Source organism: Heliangelus exortis, chromosome 18 (assembly GCF_036169615.1).
Source record: "Heliangelus exortis chromosome 18, bHelExo1.hap1, whole genome shotgun sequence".
Classification (NCBI taxonomy): domain Eukaryota; kingdom Metazoa; phylum Chordata; class Aves; order Apodiformes; family Trochilidae; genus Heliangelus; species Heliangelus exortis.
The window spans coordinates 9,531,285-9,554,405 of NC_092439.1; the positions used below are offsets into that span (position 1 = coordinate 9,531,285).

At 43.2% G+C, this 23,121-nt stretch overlaps 2 protein-coding genes and 2 non-coding genes across 8 annotated transcripts in view; all 4 read left to right on the forward strand.

The window, feature by feature from the left end:
* DENND2B (DENN domain containing 2B) overlaps positions 1 to 18,355 on the forward strand; it is an 85,782-nt gene extending 67,427 nt beyond the window's left edge. For all 4 annotated transcript variants that reach the window (XM_071762093.1, XM_071762095.1, XM_071762094.1 and 1 more), the window contains 8 exons: positions 230 to 370; positions 3,261 to 3,409; positions 12,760 to 12,937; positions 13,869 to 13,910; positions 14,929 to 15,040; positions 15,996 to 16,235; positions 16,989 to 17,075; positions 17,455 to 18,355. In XM_071762093.1, coding sequence (XP_071618194.1) covers positions 230 to 370; positions 3,261 to 3,409; positions 12,760 to 12,937; positions 13,869 to 13,910; positions 14,929 to 15,040; positions 15,996 to 16,235; positions 16,989 to 17,075; positions 17,455 to 17,489 — 984 coding nt within the window. In that variant the 3' untranslated portion in view covers positions 17,490 to 18,355. The remainder of the gene's footprint in view (positions 1 to 229; positions 371 to 3,260; positions 3,410 to 12,759; positions 12,938 to 13,868; positions 13,911 to 14,928; positions 15,041 to 15,995; positions 16,236 to 16,988; positions 17,076 to 17,454) is intronic.
* Positions 18,356 to 19,636: 1,281 nt separating this feature from the next.
* On the forward strand, positions 19,637 to 23,121 carry RPL27A (ribosomal protein L27a). 2 transcript variants are annotated; one of them, XM_071762103.1, is made up of 5 exons: positions 19,637 to 19,861; positions 20,198 to 20,261; positions 20,862 to 20,937; positions 21,751 to 21,922; positions 22,945 to 23,121. In XM_071762103.1, exons 1-5 carry the CDS (start codon positions 19,859 to 19,861, stop codon positions 23,071 to 23,073), a joined length of 444 nt encoding a protein of 147 aa, XP_071618204.1. In that variant the 5' UTR covers positions 19,637 to 19,858; the 3' UTR covers positions 23,074 to 23,121. The 2 variants fall into 2 exon arrangements, with proteins under 2 accessions (XP_071618204.1, XP_071618203.1); XM_071762102.1 differs by lacking the exon at positions 19,637 to 19,861 and having other exon boundaries at positions 20,203 to 20,387.
* LOC139804885 (small nucleolar RNA SNORA3/SNORA45 family) lies at positions 21,303 to 21,434 on the forward strand. The gene has a single exon (XR_011729589.1). It is a non-coding gene; the product is annotated as a small nucleolar RNA SNORA3/SNORA45 family (small nucleolar RNA).
* LOC139804886 (small nucleolar RNA SNORA3/SNORA45 family) lies at positions 22,197 to 22,328 on the forward strand. Its single transcript, XR_011729590.1, has one exon. It is a non-coding gene; the product is annotated as a small nucleolar RNA SNORA3/SNORA45 family (small nucleolar RNA).

Here is a 23,121-nt window from a genome sequence, read left to right on the forward strand (position 1 = left end):
CTTTGTTAACTGGATTCACAAGCAGGCTCCATTTTGTAACTGCAAAACTTATCATTTTTAGAGTAAAATACAACCCTGTGGCCTTAACAGTCTGGAAGAAATGCATGGCAAAGGAGGATGAAACCTAGATCTGCCGTGTGCTCAGGCACATGTGGGTCAAAAGGTGCTTCAAAAGTGTATATGGTGCTGACATGTTCTGTCTCTTTCTTATGTCTTACTAATGGATCAGATCCTGGATGAAGTTGAAAGGAGAAGGGGAATATCTGCTGCCTTGGTTTATCCATTTATGAGGAGTCTAATGGAATCTCCTTTTCCTGCACCTGGAAAGACAATCAAAGTCAAAACTTTTCTGCCTGGAGCTGGAAATGAGGTAAAAATCAACTGCAAACATTAAAAGTCAAAGTCTCCCCCTTCACCCATCTGATACCAAACAGCAAAAGCCCACCAGGAGGAGAAGTACCAGCACTGCAAAGTGTGTGAGGTGGCACAGCCCCAGCGAGCAGCCCAGGGGCTGCACAAGTGTGGATATGCTAATGCTAGTTCCCACTGATGATTATAGGCACGTTTATTGCTGTGTATTCTTTATTTTACACTTAGTAATAAAGTCATTTTTAAGAAAAAGGCCACAAACAATGCAAATGTCCCAGTATGCATAGCTACTAAAACTACAGTGCTGCTGGGCTTTGTCACAGTGATAAGAAGCAACCGTAAGTTTCCCACAGTGGCTGTACCTGAACAGTTCAGTAGCTGGTTGCCATGGCAAACCTCACTACTGCTGGTTCTGGCCTTTGGCAGGAGGGATGAGCAACAGTATTAAAATGCACATACAATAGATTTGATTTCCTTTCATGACTGACTGAAGTAGCTAGAAGCCTGGCATTATACAAAGTAGACCTCAATGGAAAACAGCAATATTGGTGCCTTGTTTAAAAAGTTTTTGTAACCTGAGGCTTGCCAGCCATTTGCCATGTCAGATTTTGCTCCCTGCCTGTCCTTATATATGTGTACAGTAGCTCCATTCAGACAGACAACTGTACAGAGGAAATACATTACTTCAGATAGGAACAGAATTTGGTCCAGTTAGTGAAACAGGAAAAAAATTCCTCTCTAGGATTATTTTCACTCCTTAGGGTTAGTTTTACAGTGCTATTACTGTTTCTACATTGAATCATATTTTCTCCAAGTGTAATGCCACTGAATTCAACATAGTGGGCCTGTCATGCCACTTGATATTAAATGTCAATGGCTCCTTCTCTAAGTGACTTGCAAGGCATATTTAAGTCACAAGCATTTTCTTCTGGAAAAGCAAAGGAAAACCGAAAGGCTGATAAGCATTGCTGTGGCAAGATCTAATAATGCTTTTTTGATGTGAATATATCTGGGAACCATGGATCTGCAGTTTCTCTATCCTCTGCTCAAGCTTCTGAACTCTCCCAGAGAAAAATATTGAGATAATTCCAAACAAACAAATAACTCCCTTCTGGCTGAGTTTTGCTATCTATTATGCTAGTACAAACTTGTTATTTAAATGGAATGCTCTGGCTTAATTAGGAACAGAATCTTGTCCTTCCATTGTGGCTCCTCTTGGCCTAAACAAAGATGATGATTAATTGGGAAGCAGACAGTATATTTCTTTGTGATGAGCAGACTGAAGCAGAAGGCTTTGCCAGGCTACAGAAAACATCCATGGCATTTGCAAAAGCTGCCATAACTTGCATTGCATCCTCCCCACAGCAAGAATTTGGTACTGAAAGATTTGATGAAAAACCAGCTTCTCGTGGTTTGGCACATAAAGAGGATTTAAGTTTGCTATCCCAGTGCTAAAGATTGGAAGTGGGCACCACACAAGAAAGGGGCAGGCAGGCAGTTTCCTGAGGAGCTGCTTATGGTACAGCATCACTCCACAGTTTGAGTCTTACTGCTGTCTGAGGCAACAGCTGAGTGACAGATATATAATACTCTGGCACCATAATGTTTCTGTGTTTCAGGCTTAAAAAATCAGATCTGTACATAGATACTGTTCTAAGACTGACTTTCTTTTTACAGTCTTGTGTTACCAATCACAAACAATATTACAACCAAACTGGTATGAACAGCTTTTGTTTAAAGAATCCTGTGGTCTTGTTGCTGATCATATCCCCAAATGGTGTGTTTGTGAGGAGTTTTTTAAGGTCTGCTCAAGTTTAAACCCAGTACCGTATGCTTGTGGAATGTGATGTCATGTGCATGAAAACATAAAAGTCATATAAAGCGATAAAGTGGTGGTGATTTGGGGGCATATGGAAAGAAGGAGATGTATATATGTTCCTGTTAATATGTCTTCAGATATTTCAACACAGCTTCAAGTCGGCCAACTTTTCCCCTTTCCCTTCTGTTTTCTCAAATTCCTCAGTAGTTCATCATTTGCTGTCTTGCACTTCATATTTTTCTTCCTCTGTTACTCTCTTCTTCATGTTATTTTCCCTCTTCTTTTTTCTGTCCTCCACCTTCAAGTTCCACATCTGAGCATGCCACTTGCAGAGTAAAAGGAAGATTTAATAAAGGAATCGAGCAAAAAGCATTTGAGAAAAGGAAGGAGAGGGCCTGAGGTCATGGAGGAAGTATGAAAATTAGACTTTAAAGGGATGTCACAAGCCACCATCTAAGACCTTTTCCTGACTCCCCAGTTAAGTATTTATATGTACATATCTTTACAACAAAAAAAGGTTTTAAACATTATGTAGTGAATTATGTGTCAGAGAAGAGTGAAAATTCAGTAAATTTGGTTTAAATTTTGCCTGGCCTTTAAGTTCAACCCCTGGCTCCTATCTAGATTTTAATTTGAATTGCTACCCAAGTTTATAATGGAGTTTACCTTCTTATTATGGCTGCTTTAACCCTGTAAGCTTCTGGCTCCAGTGTTTCCTTTTCGTTACTTGCTTCATACTGTTGACCCAGCCAAGCTTCACATCTCTGACAGGGTGTCCAGAAGGCAGAATTATGCTTCCCTTGGAAATGTGCAGATTAAATGTGCAGAAACTGTATTCTGGGAAGAAGAATGACGTGACAGCAAATTGTGTAGCATGCCCCTTCTCTGGGGTGCTGTGCCTCCAGCCTCAGTTTGCAAAAGAGGATGGGGGCCATTCCCTGTGTCCCCTCAATAGGAAAATGTGGAGCATTTGGAAATGTGGAAAATAGAGGGCCAGCACTGGGCTGCTGGGTGTCCCCAGCCTGTCAGCCCTGCTCAGTGATGCTGACTGATGTTTGTTGGATGTGTTCAGGTCATTGAGCTGCGGAGGCCCACGGACTCACGCCTGGAACACGTGGACTTCGAGTGCCTTTTCAAGTGCCTCAGCGTCCGGCAGATCATCAGGATCTTTGCTTCTCTCCTCTTGGAGCGACGGGTGATTTTTGTGGCAGATAAGCTCAGGTAAGTGAAAAAGGAAGCTGAATCACACGTTCAGAACAGTACTATCTCCAGAGACAAAAAGCTTTATGAAATGTCCAAAATGACTGTCAGACTCCTCTCACTGAAGGATTTAAATAATTGATGGAAGTTATTTGAATCAAGCAAGGCACACATTCCCTGGAGCTTTCTAGCTACAAGACACTTGCTCTGTCTCAATTTCTTGTCTGTAAAATGGTGATACCAATACTCACCTGCTTTGTAGTCAGCAGATGCTTGCACAGGGTTTTGAAGAAATACAGCAATAATTAATTTCAGGTTTTGGAACAGAGTATCCTTAAACAGTAGTGGAGGTGGTGTCTGAGGTGCCAAGCAGTGCAGCCAGGCAGGGAAGTGGAGTGCTGAGGGCCCACATGCTCTGCTCCATGAAGAGCAATGAATTTGATTACAATAGTTTGTAATGGGGATAGGTTTCAAATCCTGCACTACCAACCCCATCCAGTGGGAGTGATAAGAATGCTGTTATGGTCCTTCCCAACTAGTTAGGATATTTTTCCTGGTGCTTGCATGACCTGAAAACATTTCCTTTCCAAAGCACCATCTTGGACTCCTTGCTACATCCCTTCAACATACGTCTTATTTCCCTGCTCTTTGATTGCAATCTCCCCTCTGTGGCTGCTCTGAGGCATGAACTCACCCCAAGGTGTAAGGAGTGAGAACAAGAGGTCACAACTTCCTATGGCCTTCACCAGGGACATGGGAGCTCTGTGTAGGCTGCACCCCTGTCCCACAGCAAGGAATCATCCCTTTTTTAGATGCTTGTGTAATCCATATATAAAAGTGTGGACACTGTAAAGATGATGCTCTTTGCTGTGGCATGCTACATAATAAAAGATGGGAAATAAAAATAAAGACCGTGAATGATTAGACTCGGGAACATCCATTTTAAAAGGACAGAAAAGACTATATGGGTGGTTAAAAACACAGATGGATCTACCCAAACAAACTCTGTTAAAGACTTTATCAGCCCCGAACCTTCTCTGGATGACCTCCAGAAATAATAGCTGCACTTAGTGGCCGCCAGTGTATATAATAGCAAAAATACTTTGCATAGTAAAAGCTTTACAACCTTTAGGGGAGAATTTCTTAAAGCTGCAGAGCCTTCTCAGGTTATAAAGTTACTTTCTCAGCAGTCAGTCTTTTTAGTTGTCTACAACAACAGGAACATTTTATTTCATCCCTTTCCCTGTCAGCAACCCTTAGTTTGAGAGGCCATTTGGGGTGATTTAATTTCCCATAAACTCCTGGTGGGGGTTGTGGAGCTAGTCCAGGGTTTCTGCAGTACTTCAGTAGATATGTGAGTCACACCATGAATATTGGGGCAGGTGGCTTTTGAAGGTACTGCTGGTGTGCTCCTTCTGACTCTTTTTCTACAGCTTGATTAATTACAACATTCTGCCTGTTTCTGTTTTACTATTCATTTAGCAGAATTAGTAGCACCCACAAGTCTGACTGTAACTCAGAATGACACAGGTCTGTGCTCCTTCAGTTCCACACTGATTTGAGTGGAAAGTCACAGAAATTCAACAGATGAAATGAGGGATGTGCTGCTGCCAGCTGTTGCTCTGCTTTGGAGCTGCCAGTCACTCCTTGGCAAAAGTATCCTGAGCTTCAGTCCATGGGCACAGTACTGCAGGGATAGCTTCCTGCAGGAGATATCCTCAGCTCTGAGGGATGCATGGAACCATTCCTGGCTTGGAAAACAGTCAGGCTGCTAACACTGAGGGTTTGTGGTAACCCAGTACTTCATCAGGTGGCCAGGATTTTACACACACTGCAAGCTGGACTGGAAGCTTAGCAGCTCAGGCTTGGCCATGCAATCACCCTTCTCCTGATAGCTGTCTGGTCTGACAGGACCCAGAGTCCTGCTTACACACCAAATTCCTTCTTGGCACAGAGATATAGAGCACTGAGACCAACAGGAACATGAAATAATAAAGATCTCTTTTGGTAAACATAAAGCTAAACATTTTGTTCTCCTGCTAAATTTGTTGTTTCTCCATCAAACTGTTGTTTTTGTTGTGAGCTGGAGCCAATGGTTTAAGGGCCATCAGAAAGTACTTAGGGAAAGAGAGGATTCAGACGGATCCAAGAAACCTCTGAGGCTTGTGGTTGCTCCTGTAAGAAAGGAAAGAACCTTTCTTACAAAAAGGTTTATCTACGTATAATTTATTATATTTACACGTACCCTTTATTATATAAATATTCCTTGGTTTGTTTAGAAATAGTATAACAAAATCTGATATGCTAGATAAGGCCTTGGATTAAGACCTTTGACTCCTGAGCTCTCTGTCTGAACCCTCCAACTGGCTGTGTGGCACATGCTAGAAACATAGCTCCTCTTTCTTACGTTTTGTCTGGACTGCTTGGGACCCTAAATGCTCCAGGACAGAGACTGCTTCTTGTTTTGTGTGTGCATGCAGCTCTGCTTCATCCAGTGAGGCCCCTTCCAGCACGGGGGTCTAGGAGGTACTGTAAAATAGAAGCTAATAATGAGTCCTTCAACAGAGAGCTGGAGAAAGTGACAGTGGATTTAACTTCTATACTTACTGAGGTTTTTGTGGTTTAAATGGGGATGAAGTCTAAAATGAAACACTCTGGCTTTGAGCTGATCACCCTCTGTCTTGGAACCTTTGCCTTCTCGGATGTGAATTTTATTTATGGGCGTCACAGTTGAAATCAAAGGAGTTTACCAGTAATGTGGAAAAAAAGTAGTGAAATGTCTTACAGGTCCAGTCTGTGGGCCCAAAGATTGAAGCAGGAAATTAAAAAGATTTTACAAGGGTTTGATTTCTGCATGTACCCAAAAAATAGCTTAGAAATAAATGACATTGAGGTTTAGGGTTCAAACAATGAGATGCTATGAGGTTTTGTGGCTGCCTTTTTAAGAGGTCTCCTAGCAATAAGTGATTTCACACATTATACAAGTTTGAGAAAGTCATGTTTAGTGAAGTGACATTCATTCAGTAAATCATTATCTATGGTTCTTATATTGCCCAGAATGTGAAAATTGTTAGTCCTTGATCTTTGCACAGAACAGGTTGACATTTTTCAGCACAGTGATGCTAGGAACAAGGAGGACACGACAGTGAAGTTTTGAATGACAGGATTGTGAGATTGCCTTCGTTGGTTATATGCAATTAGGTTTTGGGCTTTTTCTTTCCCCTAATAAGTTGCTTACATATTTTTTGTGCTTGAAATTGGGTTAATAAATTCCTGTGGCTATTTGCCCACCTTCAAAAATTAGTTTAAAGCTTTTACCTTTCAGTATTTTGCTTTCCATGAACAGTAAAGAAGACAACAGAGAAACAAAGATTACAATAGAGAAACTTGGAATAATAACAACAATAACAACAACTCATGAAGAAGTAACTTAACTCTCCCATTGCTTATACATCTGCTGGAAGCATAGCTGAGATGCTGTGATGTGTCTCACCCCAGTTCAATCCTTGTCCCTTCTGAGGGTCCCTATTTATGTCCCCAACATTCTGCCCACCCACCCCAACTCTGAATCAACCCCACAGCTGCCAGCAGTGAAGGGAGAGGTGCTCTGGTGCAGTTTAAAAGCTTGGGCAGGAGATGCAGAACCAGTGGGGCTCAGAGAGCACTGACATGGCTGCAGGCACAAAGGTAGCAACAGAAAATAAATAGAAAGTAAACACTAGAAGAAAAATATTTCTCTGCTCATTTTAGTTCTGTGCTGGGGAAACACATCTGTGTATGTGTTTGCTGAGGAGGTGATATCTCAATGTTTATGAGAACAGCATCTTTGGCTTTTCCCCTGAATGTTTGGAGAGGGAGAAAGGAAGACCTTGGGCATCTCTATGTCCCTGTGTTATAACCCCCAATTTTTATGAATAAAAAAGCACTCTTGCTGTAATCCACTATATTGTGAAAGACTCTGAGCATATTTTGCTTACATTTCAGATGTGGGCCCGGTCCAACAGTGGCCAGAGTCAGGAAGGGTGTTTGGATGAGGTTTGTTTTTTTGTTGTAGACCTAAATCCAAGAATATTTCTTTCAGTGGCTTTTCTGAACCTTTAGAGGCTGTGAAAGGCTTCTATAGAGTCCTTGCTCTTGTAAAAGGCCAAATAACTTCTCATTGTTGTGAATTTGGTTTTCACGAGAGAGATTTCAGTGACTTTTCTGTGAAGGTGGAACATGGGCCCAAGGAAAAAAATCTCAGTTGACAGCAATGGGTTTTATGCCCCTAAACCCATGCAAATGTACCCCAAGGTAAAGGAGAGAGATGTTTTTCTAGATGGCAGCGCCAGCTCAGGAAGTTCCCATTCCTGCTCCCCTTGTTTGCTCCTGCCCTGTATCACACTTTCCCTCACCTGGAGGCTGTGCAATAGGAATTGTGGATTTTGTAGAGTGTCTCCAAACCAGATGAGCTTCCCGGGCAGGTCACACCATGAGCTGGGCCTGGACAAGAGAATTGGGATGGGCACACTTCAAGGTGGTGTCTGAAAGGAATCCAGCATGCACCATCCTTATGTGTGAGGCAGCTGATAATTTATGCTCATGACACACTGTAAACTTGTGGATATACCTGCAAGTTTTTACCTATGATCAAGGGAGATTTGTGGGAATGAGGCTGAGGAAATGTTGGACAACACTGAATCATAGAATGGCCAGGGCTGGAAGGGACCTCAAAGACCATCAAGTTCCAACCACCCTGCATAGGCAGGGACACCTTCCACTCCATCAGGTTGCTCAAAGCCCCACCCAACAGCTGAAGCTCCTGCTTATCAATGTCTTCCTCCCTTAGGGATGGCCACAGTTTATTTTGTCTTCCCAAGGAGAGCTTTTTCCCCTCCATGTTTCTCTGCCCCTCTGCCAGCACACATCCCCTGGCCCAACAAGGACCAGAGGTCTCTCACCTGGGGTGCTGCAGCCCCCTTGAAGCCCTCCTCAGCAGTGCTTGCCCCATGAAGTCAAGAGGTGCTGTTGCAAGCAGAAGCTGCTGGGCACCCATGAGCTGGGAAGGCTTTATCCTGTTTAAGACAAAACCCTTTTCTCCAGTTAAGGATAAAAACCTCCCCGAATCTGTATTTTGGACTGCCAGGAGGAATCTGTCTCCCAGCACAGCTGTAGGAAGTCCAGGGAGATCCCAGACCTGACCAAAGGTTATGGGCTCCAGACAGAAACTCTGAGTAATACAGGACAGAAGCATAAATATGTAAATACTGGGGGAAGTCATCCTGCAGGCATGTCCCTCCTAACTTTGTGGAGCAAAAGGAGAGCAGAGTGTACTTGTGTACAAGGGCAAAAGCTTTCAGAGCAAACAATGGCATTTCCCTAATCTCACGGACAGAGACAGCTTAGGGATTTTCTTGTTAGACTCAGAACGTTGACACTTGTCCTCATATTTGAATCTGGGTTTTTTGAGAGTTGTGAAGCCACTAGAAAGCAGTTGAGAGACAGCCTGGTCTCAGTCATTCAGGGTCTACCAAGAAAACCAATATTAGGGATCCTTTAGGAGACAAAATCATAGCATGGTGTTGTACCTCAAGTTAAAATATGCATATTTAAATAGGAGGTAAATGGCAACGTTTTAGTAGGAGGAGTAAACTACTGTACTTCAGCCCCAAACCAAGGTCATGTGGAAAAGCAAGAGGAGCTAAACTTTTGGACAGATTACTAAAATGAAAGCTGGTTCCCTATTTCCTTATTGTTTATTTTTAATTAACAAAAGTAGGATATAATTTCTACGAACTTCCTGCTGCTTGGGAATGTTCCTTTTCAGTAGTCTGCCACACTGTAAGCCTTGTAAAATCTGCCAGCCTGCAGGTTAAAAGGTAAAAAAACATCTGCTAGGACAGAGAGAAAATGTGCTCAAGTAAACAGATAGTGAACTTTGTCCAGGAATAAAGATTTCCTTTACTTCCTTCTGTCACAAAAACCTCCACACCAGAATAAATTTTTTAAAAATTAAAAGAAAATATAGATATTAATTTGACGACAAACACATGCCAGAAACCTTCTTTTGAGGGAGAATTTAATGTTCTCAGGCTCTAACTGGTCTGAGCCATTTCTGAGCACAGGCTTACAGGGGGCTCAACTGTGTCTTCCCTTGGTCATATCTGGCACAGCCCTGTATTGGGCTAGAAGGTCAGTTCTTTGTCTCAGGGAAAAGGTTTTTTCAGTCATCAGCTATGCACTGGAGAAGGGGATGCCAGCTACTGTACCTGTGAAATGTACAATAGCTCCTAGATTTTATGTGAAATCCCAGAAGGGTGAATGGCTAAAATTTCTTCTGGGATTTTTTTTATCCAAAGATCTTGACGTGGTTAAGACTAGCAGGATTATGGTGCTTGTCTGGTCTGACATGCTCAACACCAGCTAGAGAATTTATTCCACTGATTCCCTCAGTGGAAGGAATGAGTGCTCATATAATTATCCAATATGTAATCATGCCCAGCAGACAGATTTTACTCTACAGCAAAAACACCCATTTCTCATATATGTAACCAGAGAGTTTCTATTTCCTACAGTGAAAGCCAGATCAGTCTCTGTTGAGAAGTGATTTAGAACCTGCAGACCACCCTTGCTTTAACTAATGGACAACAGCTTGCAGCTACCTTCATCTTTTAGCATCCTCTGGTGTCTGTCTGGGTCTCTGTTACCAATGCTGCCATTTCTTTCCTTTTTTAAGACTGATTTTTCTCAAACTGCTTGCACTATGAAGCATCACTAAGTAGAAACATAAATACTTAAGAAAACCTTAAACATACTGTAGTGTATGTGATTACCTGCAATTTCTTGATATTCTGCTTCTTGCTTTCCTACCAAGCATAGCTGTCATCTTTGAGCAGAAGGTTTCTTTGCAGTCCTGCAAGACACTGAGCACCTTGTCTTACAGCCTAAATGCTGTTCAGTGTGATGTGGCATTGGTGATTTAAGTTAACTAGCAGAGCTATCTCTGAAGATTTTTGAAAGAGAAATTTTTCACTTTATTGTGCCCTCTCAAGAGATACTTACTTTTGGTACCACTTGGATTATGTTTCCCTGATGCTGATTCTGTGATGACTGATGCCAGTGGAGGAGCTGTACATGGACAGTAGGAAAATGTGTGTCAGATAGACAGCCTGAGAAACAAAATTAATTATCTAAGTATTTGTCTTGTTTAAGATTCTGCTGTCCCAGATAAAAGCAATCAAATAAAGACATTTTTAATATGCAGTGAACTTCAGTGGGATTTTTAATATGCCGTATCAGGGCATTCTTTTCATTTTACTAAGCAGGATTAATGAATAACACCCTTACCTGGATCTGAAACGTATTTTAGAGATTTAAACTGAGGGTTCCCTTCCACCCATCATCTCTGGATTTGACTCTACATTTGACAAGAGGGATGGTGTGACCCAAGGAGCAGAGTAGAGCAGGCTGCTGCTGCAGGACATCTCCCCATCTTTCAGCTGCTGTCCTGCCCCAGCCAGCTCCCAGGAAAGCTCTGGAAGAGAAACCAATGTCCTCAGCTGGGGCCTGAAGCCTCCCCCAGCGTGGGAATAGCAGAGAGGAGAGGATGCAGGGGCTGATTTACGTCACAGCACTGCGTGTAAAACAACAAGTTACAAAAGGGCATTCTATAGAAAGGAAAAAAATATTAACCGAGTATCAGAAGAATGTTTGTCTTCCTGCTTTTAGCTTAACGTGGATCTTTTTTTAGTCACTCGGCTAAGATGACGGAATTTGTAGTAGTTGAAATGCCACAGAGTCACTGAAGTGAGCTTGAGAAAGTGCTGGGACTCTGTACAATGCTCCTCAGCTCTTCTGAAACACACCAGCACGCTTGCTAGGACAGACACTCAAGACCAAAGTATCAGTCAATGGTAGAACCATTGCCTGCTTTAAAAAAAAATAGAGAAATGCATTATTTTACAATAAACCTGTGTCAGACAACATGGTACATAAACATACTATTGATGTCAAGGAAATGTCAATTAAAAAACAAAACAAAAACCCCAAAACAAACAACCCAGATTATTTGCAGTACAAGACCACCAGTTGTTCTTCTCCAACCTTGTCTCTCCTTGTCCTTTGATTCTCACTTTTCCCATTCAGCAAACTTCAGAGGTTAATCACTGACAAGGAGCAAACAGGTGAAACTGTTCTCTTGGCCTTGGAATAACCCACAACTAAAAATGCTCGGGAAGGTTATTCCAGTGGCAGTCTGATGCCACCTAAAGACTTCAGCAAGTCTTGCAGCAGCAGAAATCAGCATTTCCCCCCAGCATTCTCAAAACAGTAACAGCTCTGAAGTTAATAGTTATTTATAGTTCTTTGTGGCTACATTAAGCACAGCAGAAGTTTGTACTGTGAGAAAATTAGCTCAGTCATGCTAGGCTGGGTAAAAGTCCAAAATTCTGTCATCTTCAGCCTGCAAGAAGCAGATGTTGTAACTCACTCCAAAATCAAAGCTCTGAACTGGGGAGCCTGTCTTTATTCCCCTGATGCCAAAGTAGCTTGTTTATGATGTTCCTACATGTTTTTAACATTTGGAAACCCTGTGACTGTACAAGGGAATCAGCTTTGGTAGATGGAAGGGCAATGTATGCAAGGCATTTTCCATTAATTATAATAACCTTCCATATTTAGGGGATATCAATATGTATTTTAGAGTATTCTACAAGCAAGATTAATGCCTTTGCCATTAGAGTAGGTCAATAAACTCATCAAAATGTATTGCAATCAAAATATGCTGCTGTCAAAAATACATGCAACCTTAGAAAAATAAGTTGCTTTTACTAATTTCCTTTGAAGCAATTATTGATTGTTGGTATTTTTGGTTTTTTTGTTTTTGTTCTTAAAATCTGATTCAGCAGGGGTTTTCTTCAGGTTTGGGTTTTTTTTCCAATTTTATTTAATACTTATTGTTCATTTTCTTTTATTTGTGAAACATCAATATTATGTGTTGTTACCACTGACCTGGTCATAACAGCTAAGAACCAAAGTTGTTTTGGGATTTCCAGCATCTTTCAATGTGGCTGCTAATGACTGCTGTTGGGAACATAAAACCTCATCTTTTACTTCACAGTGCCTCCTGACTGCTATAATGAAACAAACTGACTCTAGCTTTTTACCTTTAGTTTCAAGTCACCTGCAGGTGGACAGCACAGAGTAGAGAAGTTGTATGGACTGGAAGGGGACAAAGGCAGTGTGAAGCCAGGAGTGTTATGTTAAAAGGCACCCTGGGAAACCTGAGCAGCCCCTTGGGCACTTGCATTGTAACACACTGGGTTTATGCACAGGTCTTAGATATTGTGGATAAAGAACAAGCTCTGCTAACATGGTTGTTCCTCTCTCTCCAGCACCCTCTCCAGCTGCTCACATGCTGTGGTGGCTCTGCTGTACCCCTTCTCCTGGCAGCACACCTTCATTCCTGTTCTGCCCTCATCCATGATTGACATCGTTTGCTGCCCTACCCCTTTTCTGGTGGGGCTGCTCTCCAGCTCTCTGCCCAAACTGAAGGAGCTGCCCGTAGAGGAGGTAGGAGCTGGCACCAGAATTATTTGTCTACAGTAAAAGTGGCCTCACCCTGGAAAAGGCCTGCCATTTGCACAGAAATCCTCATGTTTAATTTTTAATCTGCCTCTTTGTTTCTTCTTTGCCTTATTCTCATGGTAAAACTGCAGTAGTAGGTTTAGTCTTCTCTTTATTGGTCTCCTCTTCCTATACCTGGCACCTTGATAGACAGAATGTGAATGTTAACCTGATCAGCTAGTAAGTACAGTGTAAATATGCTGATTTGTTCTGATTTTGTTGTACCTGGAACAAGAAGAGGAAGACATGAAGTGTCACCTGCTATGACACCTATTAATGTTAACGTGCATGATGCATTAGTGTGCATGAAGTCATAGCCAGCACAGAAAATAAAACCTTCAAGCACACTCTTCTCTCTTACTCCTATTAGTTTCCTGTATTTTTTCTATGAAAATTTGTATTTCTTGTGCTCACTTTCAAGAGTCTCTGTGCTTCTGGCCTATGTAAATCTGTGTTCTATTTTCCTGTCACTTTCCTCACATTGCTCTCCAACATCTTACCAGCTCTGTCTCTTAGCAGAAGCTCTGCTGCCTCAAATGACACCTTTTCCTTTAAGCAGCTTTGAAATACTTTTCATATGTAGTTAACAAAAATGGTTCACGGTAACTTAAGTTTAAGAAAAAAGGTGTGCCTAACCTTTTTTATATTTTTTTAATGTGTTAACCTACTATAAGATCTGTTCTATCTATCTGTTAAAAAAGACTTTAAGCTTTAAAGAAAAACTTAATCTTCTTGTTTTATAAAGCACACAGCTGGAATTTGATTCATGTTGGGGTTTGGAACCATTCAGATGATGTTTCACTATTAAAAGGCAGACACAAATTAATGCTGTCTGTCTCTTCAGATATATTTCACTGTAGTGTTCTCTTTTGTTCAGGCTTTGATGGTTAACCTGGGATCTGATCGATTCATCAGACAGGTGAGTACAGCTCGAAATGCTGCCATGCACCCTAGCAAGGTGCTTACTCCTATGTTATGACTTAGGTTCCTTTGATAATTGGCAGGAATTGTGTGGTAGGAATGAGATTAGAAAAAAATATTGTGCTTATTTTCTGTTTCACCTGCAAGTAAGAACTACTCTTCACATATGCAAAAGGGATTAAGACTGACTGAAGAAATCAAGAACTATTTTCACAATGCAAAGAAAGCATCCAAAGATAATGTTAGCAAGAAAACTCACAGTATTGGAAGTGAAAAGGACAAAAATGGCAAAGAACAGTTTCTGAATGAGAGAAGAAAGATGAAGAATAATTTAAAGTGGTAGGAAAAGCAGGAGCCTTGTAAATAGCAAGATGAAGGATCAATATCTCCTGATAGTAATGTGGCACTAATTAATTTAAAAAGTAGTACTCTGCAGGTTAGATTAGATTAGTAAATTTGTATGATATATATCTTGTACAATTCCTTGTACAATTCCCTGGAAGATATGGCTGGTGAATAGTGGTTGCAGAGATAAGATTCTTGTGTCTACTTGCTTTTGCTGAACAAACATTAAACAAGCTGAAGAGACCAACAGGGGGGAAATCCAGAAAACAGGATACACTAGAATATAAATAAAAACAACTGTCAGGAGCCAAAGAAGCTGCCTAAAACCAACCAGAGCAGCTGTGTGTACACATAGCTAGGCTTTGCATGATGTGTTTTTAGCTAAAAAAAACCTATTTGGATTCTTCGTTAAGTAAAGAGCTGATGCCAAGTTCCTATATGTTTACCTTGCTCTTTAGATTGTAATTTCTGACTTTAATCTTATTAAGACTGGCAAGAAACTTTGTTTGGGAATACATGATAGTTGCACGTAGATTTTCATTGATTTGTTTATGTAGGTATGACAGTAGCAGATAAAAAATGCTTTTCTTCTGAACTTTAAACCTTGCTGTATTTGCTGTAGTTGGTGCCATGATTAATGAGGTCTAAGCATTTTATTTTCCCTCTGTCAGATGGATGATGAAGACACACTATTACCTAGAAAACTGCAGGCTGCTCTGGAGCAGGCTCTAGAGAGAAAGAATGAACTGATAAATCAGGATTCAGATAGTGATTCGGACGATGGTGAGTTCATGTGGAAACAGGGACTTGTATGAACAGGCATGTAGGTAGCAGTGAGACTTCCCATCCAGGAGAAAGATGGGGCTTTACTGCTCAAATAGTTTTTGCAACATCAAAGTTTCTGACCACACTGGGAATGAGACTGATAGCATAGAAACATATTGTCAGTGATCTATTTTAATTTCTTTGTAAATCACATGGACTGCCATGAGTACCTCTAAGCCTTTGTTTAAGCAGAGTTTTGCAGTTAAATTGGCCTCAATCCAGCCCCAATAACTACATCCACTCAGGGCTGTGTCTGAGTTTGGAGTTGCTCTTGGTGCTCAGTATATTCAGGGGGGTGAAGCAGGTACCTCCAGAAAATAGATTCAATGCAAGAGGAGCTGAGCTGCCTCTGAAGGTTCATATTTCCCTTCAGCAATTAGAAAAACAGCCCATGGTGAATTTAAATGCCTGTGGTTAAAAGGTATGAAATGGGCCCTTATTCGATTTTTGAAATTTATTTCTACTTTGTGACATATATAAAACCATTTTAACAACTCAGAAGTTATGAAAACCCAAATTCTGCAACATAGCCTTTCTGATCAGTCCTTGGTAAAGGCTTATTTCCCTCAGAGCAAACATTTTCATTCCGAGTCTTTCAGATGCTTCTCAAGAAAACTTAATCAAGAGTTAAAGTACGAGGTGTAATTTTTAATTTGCTGAGCTATTCCCTGAGGATTTGTATTTCTTTTGGTTATGAAACACCAATCATGTAGACTGGCACTCTCAATTATAAAGCTGTTATCCTTTTCCCTGTCTGGCACATATCCAGGGCTGTAAGGAGCCAGGCACAAGTCCTTTCAGTCACCGGCACATTAGGCTGTTAGATGACAGTGCCTGGCCCCGTGTGGATGGCAACGCTGGGAGCTCTGGTAGCAGCTGATTTTGGTGTCTTATTTGCCCCCTTATTTTGCAGAGTGTAACACCCTGAATGGATTAGTGTCTGAGGTTTTTATCCGATTCTTTGTGGAGACAGTTGGCCATTATTCCCTGTTCCTAACCCAGAATGAAAAAGGAGAGCGTGCCTTCCAAAGGGAGGCTTTCCGCAAGTCTGTGGCCTCCAAGAGTATCCGGCGCTTCTTGGAAGTTTTCATGGAATCCCAAATGTTTGCCGGCTTCATCCAGGACAGAGAGCTGAGAAAATGCAGGGCAAAAGGTAAGGGTGGATTTCTTTCAGCGCAAGTCCCACGGTTACCTGAGATAATTCTCTAAGGCTGACTAATCACACTGCCTGCTTCCCGAGGGCCTGGATTGTAGCGAAAACAGAAAGGGCTTTAACTAGATGAGTATTCACGTCTGAGCACCTAAATCTTCCAAAGGCAAAACAAGGAACCCTGCAGCGCATGTCTCCCCCCCGCTATCCGATGGGAAACCACGGCAGGGGCTGTCAGGCACCGCTCGCAGGGGGGACGTGAGAGCATCGGGAGAACGCAGCCCCGCAAACAGCCCCCGCCAAGCTAAGGCAGGACCGGAGGCACTCGGGGCCCGACCCCGCCTTTCGGAAGTGCCCGTACGAGGGGTCTGCAGCCCTGACCGCGTCCGGCGAAGGAAGGGACCCAGAGGCGCAACCACGCAGCCCGGAGCCTTCCCGGGCGCTCCGGCGGCTCCGCTTCCGGGGGAAGCCGAGCACTCGGTGGCCGCGCTCCGGGCCGGTGCCGCGTGTACCGGAGCGGGAGGTACCAGCCCGGCCGAGGGCTCCCTCTCTTTTCCGCCGCCGAATCTTCACGCGGGGCCTGGGGCTCGCCTCGCGTGTCCCGGTGCCACCGGGGACTGAGCGGCCCCTGAGCGGCGGCAGCACCGGGGAGCGCGGGGCGTGGGGTACAGAGCGCGCAGGGGCCGGGGGGAACGGATCGAGCCTGTCGCGGATCCCCACGGATCCCTTTTTCTCCCCTTCTCTTCCCTTTCACAGGTCTCTTCGAGCAGAGGGTTGAACAGTATTTGGAAGAGCTTCCAGACACGGAACAAAGTGGAGTGAACAAGTTTCTGCGAGGCCTTGGTGAGGAAAATCTGTAGAAGTATTTATGAAAATATTTTTAATGTCTTTTATGTTTTTAATTTAGAAACTCTTTACATGAGAATTATAATCGGATAGTCAAGCAGTTCAAATGGGATAGATAATACAAAAAAGAAAACAGGGAAAGCACACTTAAAGCTGTAAAAAAAAGGATTTAATTCTGATCCTTGTTAACACTTCCAGTTGGGGACAGGGAGGAGACTGACTATTCGGGACTCAGTTGTCTGTCCCTGCTGATATCAGATAGAAGAATTACTCTGCAGTAGCAATTACTTTACAAATCAGACCCATTTCCTTAGTAACTTTGGATTGCCCTTGGCTTGTCAGCATAAGGTAGAAACTGATGGTGTGCTTTCTTTAGGAAACAAAATGAAGTTCCTTCACAAGAAGAACTGACTCCTTTCTGCTGAAATACCAACCCAAAGACTATTTATGAGGCTTGCACGTGAGACACCTGCAGCATTTCCAGGTGTGATGCAGGAGGAGAGCTCAGCAAGCTGGCTACAGCTTCAAGTGACAGCTGAGGCTGTTGCTGTGCCAGGTGATAGCTCCTCTGTGTATTTAGTTAGAATTTGTACATAATGTGCTGTAAGCTTTTGTAACTGATTTTGTAATGAGCAAGGAAAACTGTGGTAAATATTTGTATATTCCTGAGAATAACAGGTGCTTTTTTTTCTTTAGTATGAATTGAATTATGCTTGGTGCAAAAATGAATTGCTGATTTTGTGCAGCTGACTGTCTCAGCAGAACCACTGACTTCCTGGGATGTTTGTGAGAGCTACACTGATGCCTGGGTACTGCGGGTGAATGAACTCGGGTACGTGGGAGGGGCTGTACCCACGGGGCTGCTTTCATGTGGCAGAGTTGTGTTGTGCTTTTTTTTTGTTTCCTAATTCATTTGAAAAATAACAAAGTAACGTGATAATAAGGTACTTGGTTCACAACACAAAACTTCCACGTGGTTTGAACTCTGGTCAGTAAACTACTTGTAATCCATTCTGCACTAAGACTGTTAAACCTGAGGAGATCTCATTCTTTGGCATGCAAGCTGCAACGAGTAGGTACAGTACATCCTTTCCTAATGTATGTATGTTTCTAATAAACTCTGTAAATATACCTGCTTGTTTATATTCATTGTGAACCTCTACAGTTTCTGATATTGAGTAGTTAAGAAACCAGAATGTGTGATTTTTAATGAATTTAACAGAATTCCTGTGATTTTTAATGAATTTGTAATTAAAATACAAAATGGTTATTATGAACCTGTCTTTAGTAGATTTGCTATTTCATGACCTATAGTTTGATTGTTCTTCAATGTTTTGCACTAGGGCTGAGACAAGGCATTTAATGTCCCTATTCTGCTAATTTTATTTTGCTAACAGAAGCATCTCCTGAACTCCTGAAACTTTTTTTTTTTTTTTTTTTTTTTCCTGCGCATGGGTTATCAACAAAGTACTTTTTGTGCTTGTATCATAGATACTGCTCCTGAGCTCTGGTATTTTCAAGTTTGGTTTGTGCTACCTTGGTTAGACAATCAGAGCAGAATAAGAGCAGCTTGGAGCAGGCAGAGCCTGTGCCTGAGTTTCTAAGGAGCTGATCACCTGGTTTCATTGCTTTTTTTCTACATTGACTGCAATCTGTTGAGATGATGTTTCCATTTCAGTGAAGGCTCTTCAGCAGGACAGGAATGGTTGGCTGGCTGTGGCCTTCTGCAGAGTAGTGAATGTTCCTCAAGTACCACAGTAATCTTGTTCTGGTAACATATCTTAAGTTTTCCCTCAGTCTGAAGAAGAAAATATAAAATACAAAATACTTGAATTTATTTGCAATTCCGGGAGTTAATGAAGCTTAGCTTAAGCTTCTTCCCTTAAAAAAAACAACCAACATTTGCATTCTTCATTTCCAGCATAATTTCTTTTGTTAGATTGGCGTTGAGGCTTGCGCAGTTCCTAACCTGACAGTGGTTCTGGTTTGCTATCAGCCTCATAGAACAAACTCGAGGGATTATTCAATAAAAAGGTGAAGTAATTTCCTTTTTTTCCTTACCTCCCTCACACTTCTGTATTCACAAAAGCTTGTGAAATGTGCCTGAAACGTCTGTAGCATATGAAGGGCTTTTGATTCAATAGAAATGTAATCACAAATGTTAATTTCCATCAGTTTTCTCTCTTAATATTCTGTAAGTTCCAGAATGAGTTCTAGATGGAGTTCTTCAGGAGTAACTTCACTTCTGCAGGTGAATTTTGGCTGGTTTATCAACAACAGCTGCTAGTGAATACACTGGGAAAATGTATAGTCTTCTTAAGAAAATTATATGTAAAATATCTTTGGCTGAATAAGTGCTGAGAGAAGTTGCTACACAGGCAAGAAAGAGCCACAGAATGCTGATGTACAAGAAAGTGTTGCCGTAAAACCCGTATCTCACACCAAAGCTGTTTTCCTCCATCTGTACTTTAAAAATTGAAGTAGAATGCTTTTAAACATCGTATTACTCATCAACATCGTGTTCCAGATTTTGTAATGTGAATCAGAGGAGCACCTAACGAACCGCCCGAACCGAACTACCCCTCCAGACCCATCGCCGCGGTTCCGCTCCTCGGCCGCGCCGCTCCCGCCCAGACCTCACCCGCGGGTCACGCCCCGCACCGGGCAGCAGGTCTCGCGAGATTCAGCTCCACTCAGCCAAATCTCGCGAGATCGCGTCCCGCTCCGCCCACACCGGGCCTCGCCGCGCTCTCTCTCTCTCTGCCTCGCACGCTGCGGACATGGTGGGTGCTGCTCGGTGCTGCCGGGGGGTGCCCGGTGCCCCCGGGCGGCCTGGGCAGGGTCGGATCTGGGGGAGAGGCCTCACAGCCGCGCCGCTCCCTCCAGCGGCGCAGCGTGGCTGAGAAGTAGCGGGAGGGGACGCTTCTCCGAGCCCCCGGCCAGCTCAGGCTGTGGTGAGGCCGCTTGGGCCTTCTCTGGGCGGGTCGGGCCGCTATGGCGCCTCTCTGCGCGGCCGCCCAGGGGACTGCGGCCTCGGAGCTGCCCCCGGGTAGGGCGGGTGGGAGCCCCTGTTTCTTGCCGCGCGTGTTGCTCAAAGCCGTTCTCCCGCTTCCTCGCAGCCTTCCAGGCTAAGGAAGACCCGGAAGCTGAGAGGGCACGTCAGCCATGGCCACGGCCGCGTTGGTGAGTGGAGAGGCGGCCGGTGGTGGGCCGAGGCCCGTCAGTGAGTGCCAGCCCGTCGGTACCTGTCCGGTTCTGCGGGAATGCTGCTCTTCTTCACGGGCTGTGGGTCAGGGTTCTATGCACACGGTGGGTAGTGGTGAGCAGGACTGAAGGCTGCGGTGTGTGTGGGTGATGCTCGCGCTGTGGAGGCTGATGCCACAGTGATGGGCTGATCCCGAAGTCTTCTTGAGCGCTTTTAGACTTCACTGGATTTGTAACTTTGTAATTTAACTGCAGTAGCGTTCAGCGAATTGGTATTGGTTGTGTGACAAGCTTACAGGATGGTGCTGTGTCTCTTCTGATTCTTTGGGATTCCTGCCCAGTCTTGTCACTGCACTTGTGCTAGCACTGGTGTCTTGTACTCCTGTAAGCTAACCAGAGGCATGCTATGGCTATTATTTCTTTTTAGAGGTGGTTTTTTTTTGTCGGTTTCAGTTGGCTCATCTTACTGAACTCAGATAAATTCAGAACAGTGGTTAGAACCAGAATAATAGTTAAAATAGACACTGAATGTACCTCAAGTATTACACGTAATGGTGTAATCAACTTTATTCTTTTTAGGCAAACACAGGAAGCATCCTGGAGGACGTGGTAATGCTGGTGGTTTGCACCATCACAGGATTAACTTTGATAAATAGTAAGATAACATTTTAAATGAATAAAACATATGCTCCTGAATTAGAAACAACTGACTTTTATATGTGAATAAACAAAATTCTCTGCAGTCCTATGTATTTTTCTCTAACATGGGGTGGATTGTGCCCTTATAGCTGCAGTCACCTCATGTTCCCCTTTACCCTAAAATCAAAGACCTTTCACTTAAGCCAGGCATCTCTGAGTGCAGGGCAGCATTCAGTAGTCTTAACCAAAGCTGCCTGCTACAGTGTGGTCTCTGCTTAGTGCTGCACACACAGACTGGTTGGTGAATCCAAGATGTTTGGTTAAATCCCCACTGTGTGCTGGTCAGGTGCCTGGGGTGGGGGTGGGGGGTGTCTGGGAGCTGCCGAGGCAAGAGTCACACCTGGACACTGCCTGTTGTCCTGGTGTGCTGGAGCACTCGGACATCAACCACTAATCTATATTCACTGGCTGTGACCATGCTTGACTCAGTCAGTCACCAGGTTAGTGACAGGGGCACTGAAACTCCTTGGGAAGTGCAGCGCTCTCTGGGTTCCCAGAGGTGGGGTTGCCCTGGAGATAAAGACTGGGCCAGTCTGTCCAGTAAGGGGGACTGAATTGTGAGTTCAAGGGAGAATTAAACACTTAAAGAGAAAATTATTTTCCCTTGTTTTGGATATCAGTGATTGTTAGTCATAAACTGTTTATTAGTATGAATAAAAGTATAATAAGACACTTGGATTTGATTAAGTAGGAAGCTTGTTTCAGTGTTGTAATTCTACTTAGGATGAATCAAAAATTTGATCTAATGTAGAACCTATTTCTTTCACAGTCACCCAGGTTACTTCGGAAAAGTAGGCATGAAACATTATCACCTGAAAAGAAACCAGAAGTTCTGTCCTACTGTCAATTTGGATAAACTGTGGACACTTGTCAGCGAGCAGACACGGCTCAACTATGCAAAGAAAGAGGGAATGGCCCCAGTCATCGATGTTGTGCGCTCAGTAAGTGTCTGCTCAGACCTCCAGTTCCTGAGCACCTCGTGTAGCTTTCTGTAGCTAATTTGGAAAACTTTGAATGTCTGTGAACTTCTCAGGACAGTGTCATGGCATGTAGGTAGTGCAGTTACTTTTACACTGCTGCGTTTTTTTTCTGTGAGAACTTTCCTCTTGGGTGTGCCTGTGCACAGGGACTTGGTTTGGTAGGTGGGGAAAGATAATTTGTTTAAAAGGTTACTGAAAAGTGGCACAGTGACATGGCAGAACTGTTCTTCTTGCTGTCGAGACCAGAGTCACACCTTCACAGGTCTGGTTGTCCTGGTGTGCTGTCGTTCTCGGACATGAACACCTGATCTCTATTCACTGGCTGCCCCATCTCCTGTCTCAGCCAGACACCAGATCAGTGACAGCAGCTGGCCTGGCAAGGGGCTGTGTTTCCAGATACCTGTGCTGGGCAGGTGCACAGCTTCTCACAAGCAGTGCTGTCAGCAGCTGCAGTGCTCGTTGACCTTGTGCCACGATTGTCCTTTTACTGTAAGGGGTGTGAATGAAACGAGGATTCCAGTGATGGAGCAGCTGTTGCTGCAGAAGCTTCTAAAGCTTCCGTGGTCCAGTTAGGATGTGCAGAAGAGTCCTTGGTTCTGCTCAGAAGCACCGGGATGTCCAAAGGTAAAGCACCCTGACCAGAAGTCATTGGGTCTTGGAAGTGCTGCTTCCTTTGGAAAAGTGGGGAAAGGTTGGTGACCTCTGTACCAGATGTCACTGTGTTTTCTGTGCATAGGTGAAAAAAAAAAATCCAGTTTCTACATTACAGGGAAAGATTTACAATTTCTGCTTTTTCTCTGAACAAATGCAGCCCCACCAGATCATGCAAAGCATTTGTACCAATTTTATATTGAAGAGAAACAGTGAGTTCTGTGACCACAGTGATTGTGGGTTTGATTTTAACTGGTGCATGCCACAGAATAGGTCTGAATACAGGAGCCTGCAAGCTGATAAACTCTCCGCGGGTTCTTTTATCTTTCTAGGGCTACTACAAAGTCCTGGGCAAGGGGAAGCTGCCCAAGCAGCCTGTAATTGTGAAGGCAAAGTTCTTCAGTAGGAGAGCAGAGGAGAAGATCAAAGAAGTTGGGGGTGCCTGTGTGCTCGTGGCATGAAGGCCTTTGTTTTACACAAAATATTTGAATAAAGACAAGGTGTCAAAA

Excerpts from the sequence above, each read along its gene's own strand:
- RPL27A (XM_071762103.1), top strand. Across the intron at positions 20,262-20,861 it reads CCATGGCCACGGCCGCGTTG|GCAAACACAGGAAGCATCCT; the intron begins GTGAGTGGAGAG and ends TATTCTTTTTAG. Across the intron at positions 20,938-21,750 it reads AGGATTAACTTTGATAAATA|TCACCCAGGTTACTTCGGAA; the intron begins GTAAGATAACAT and ends TTTCTTTCACAG.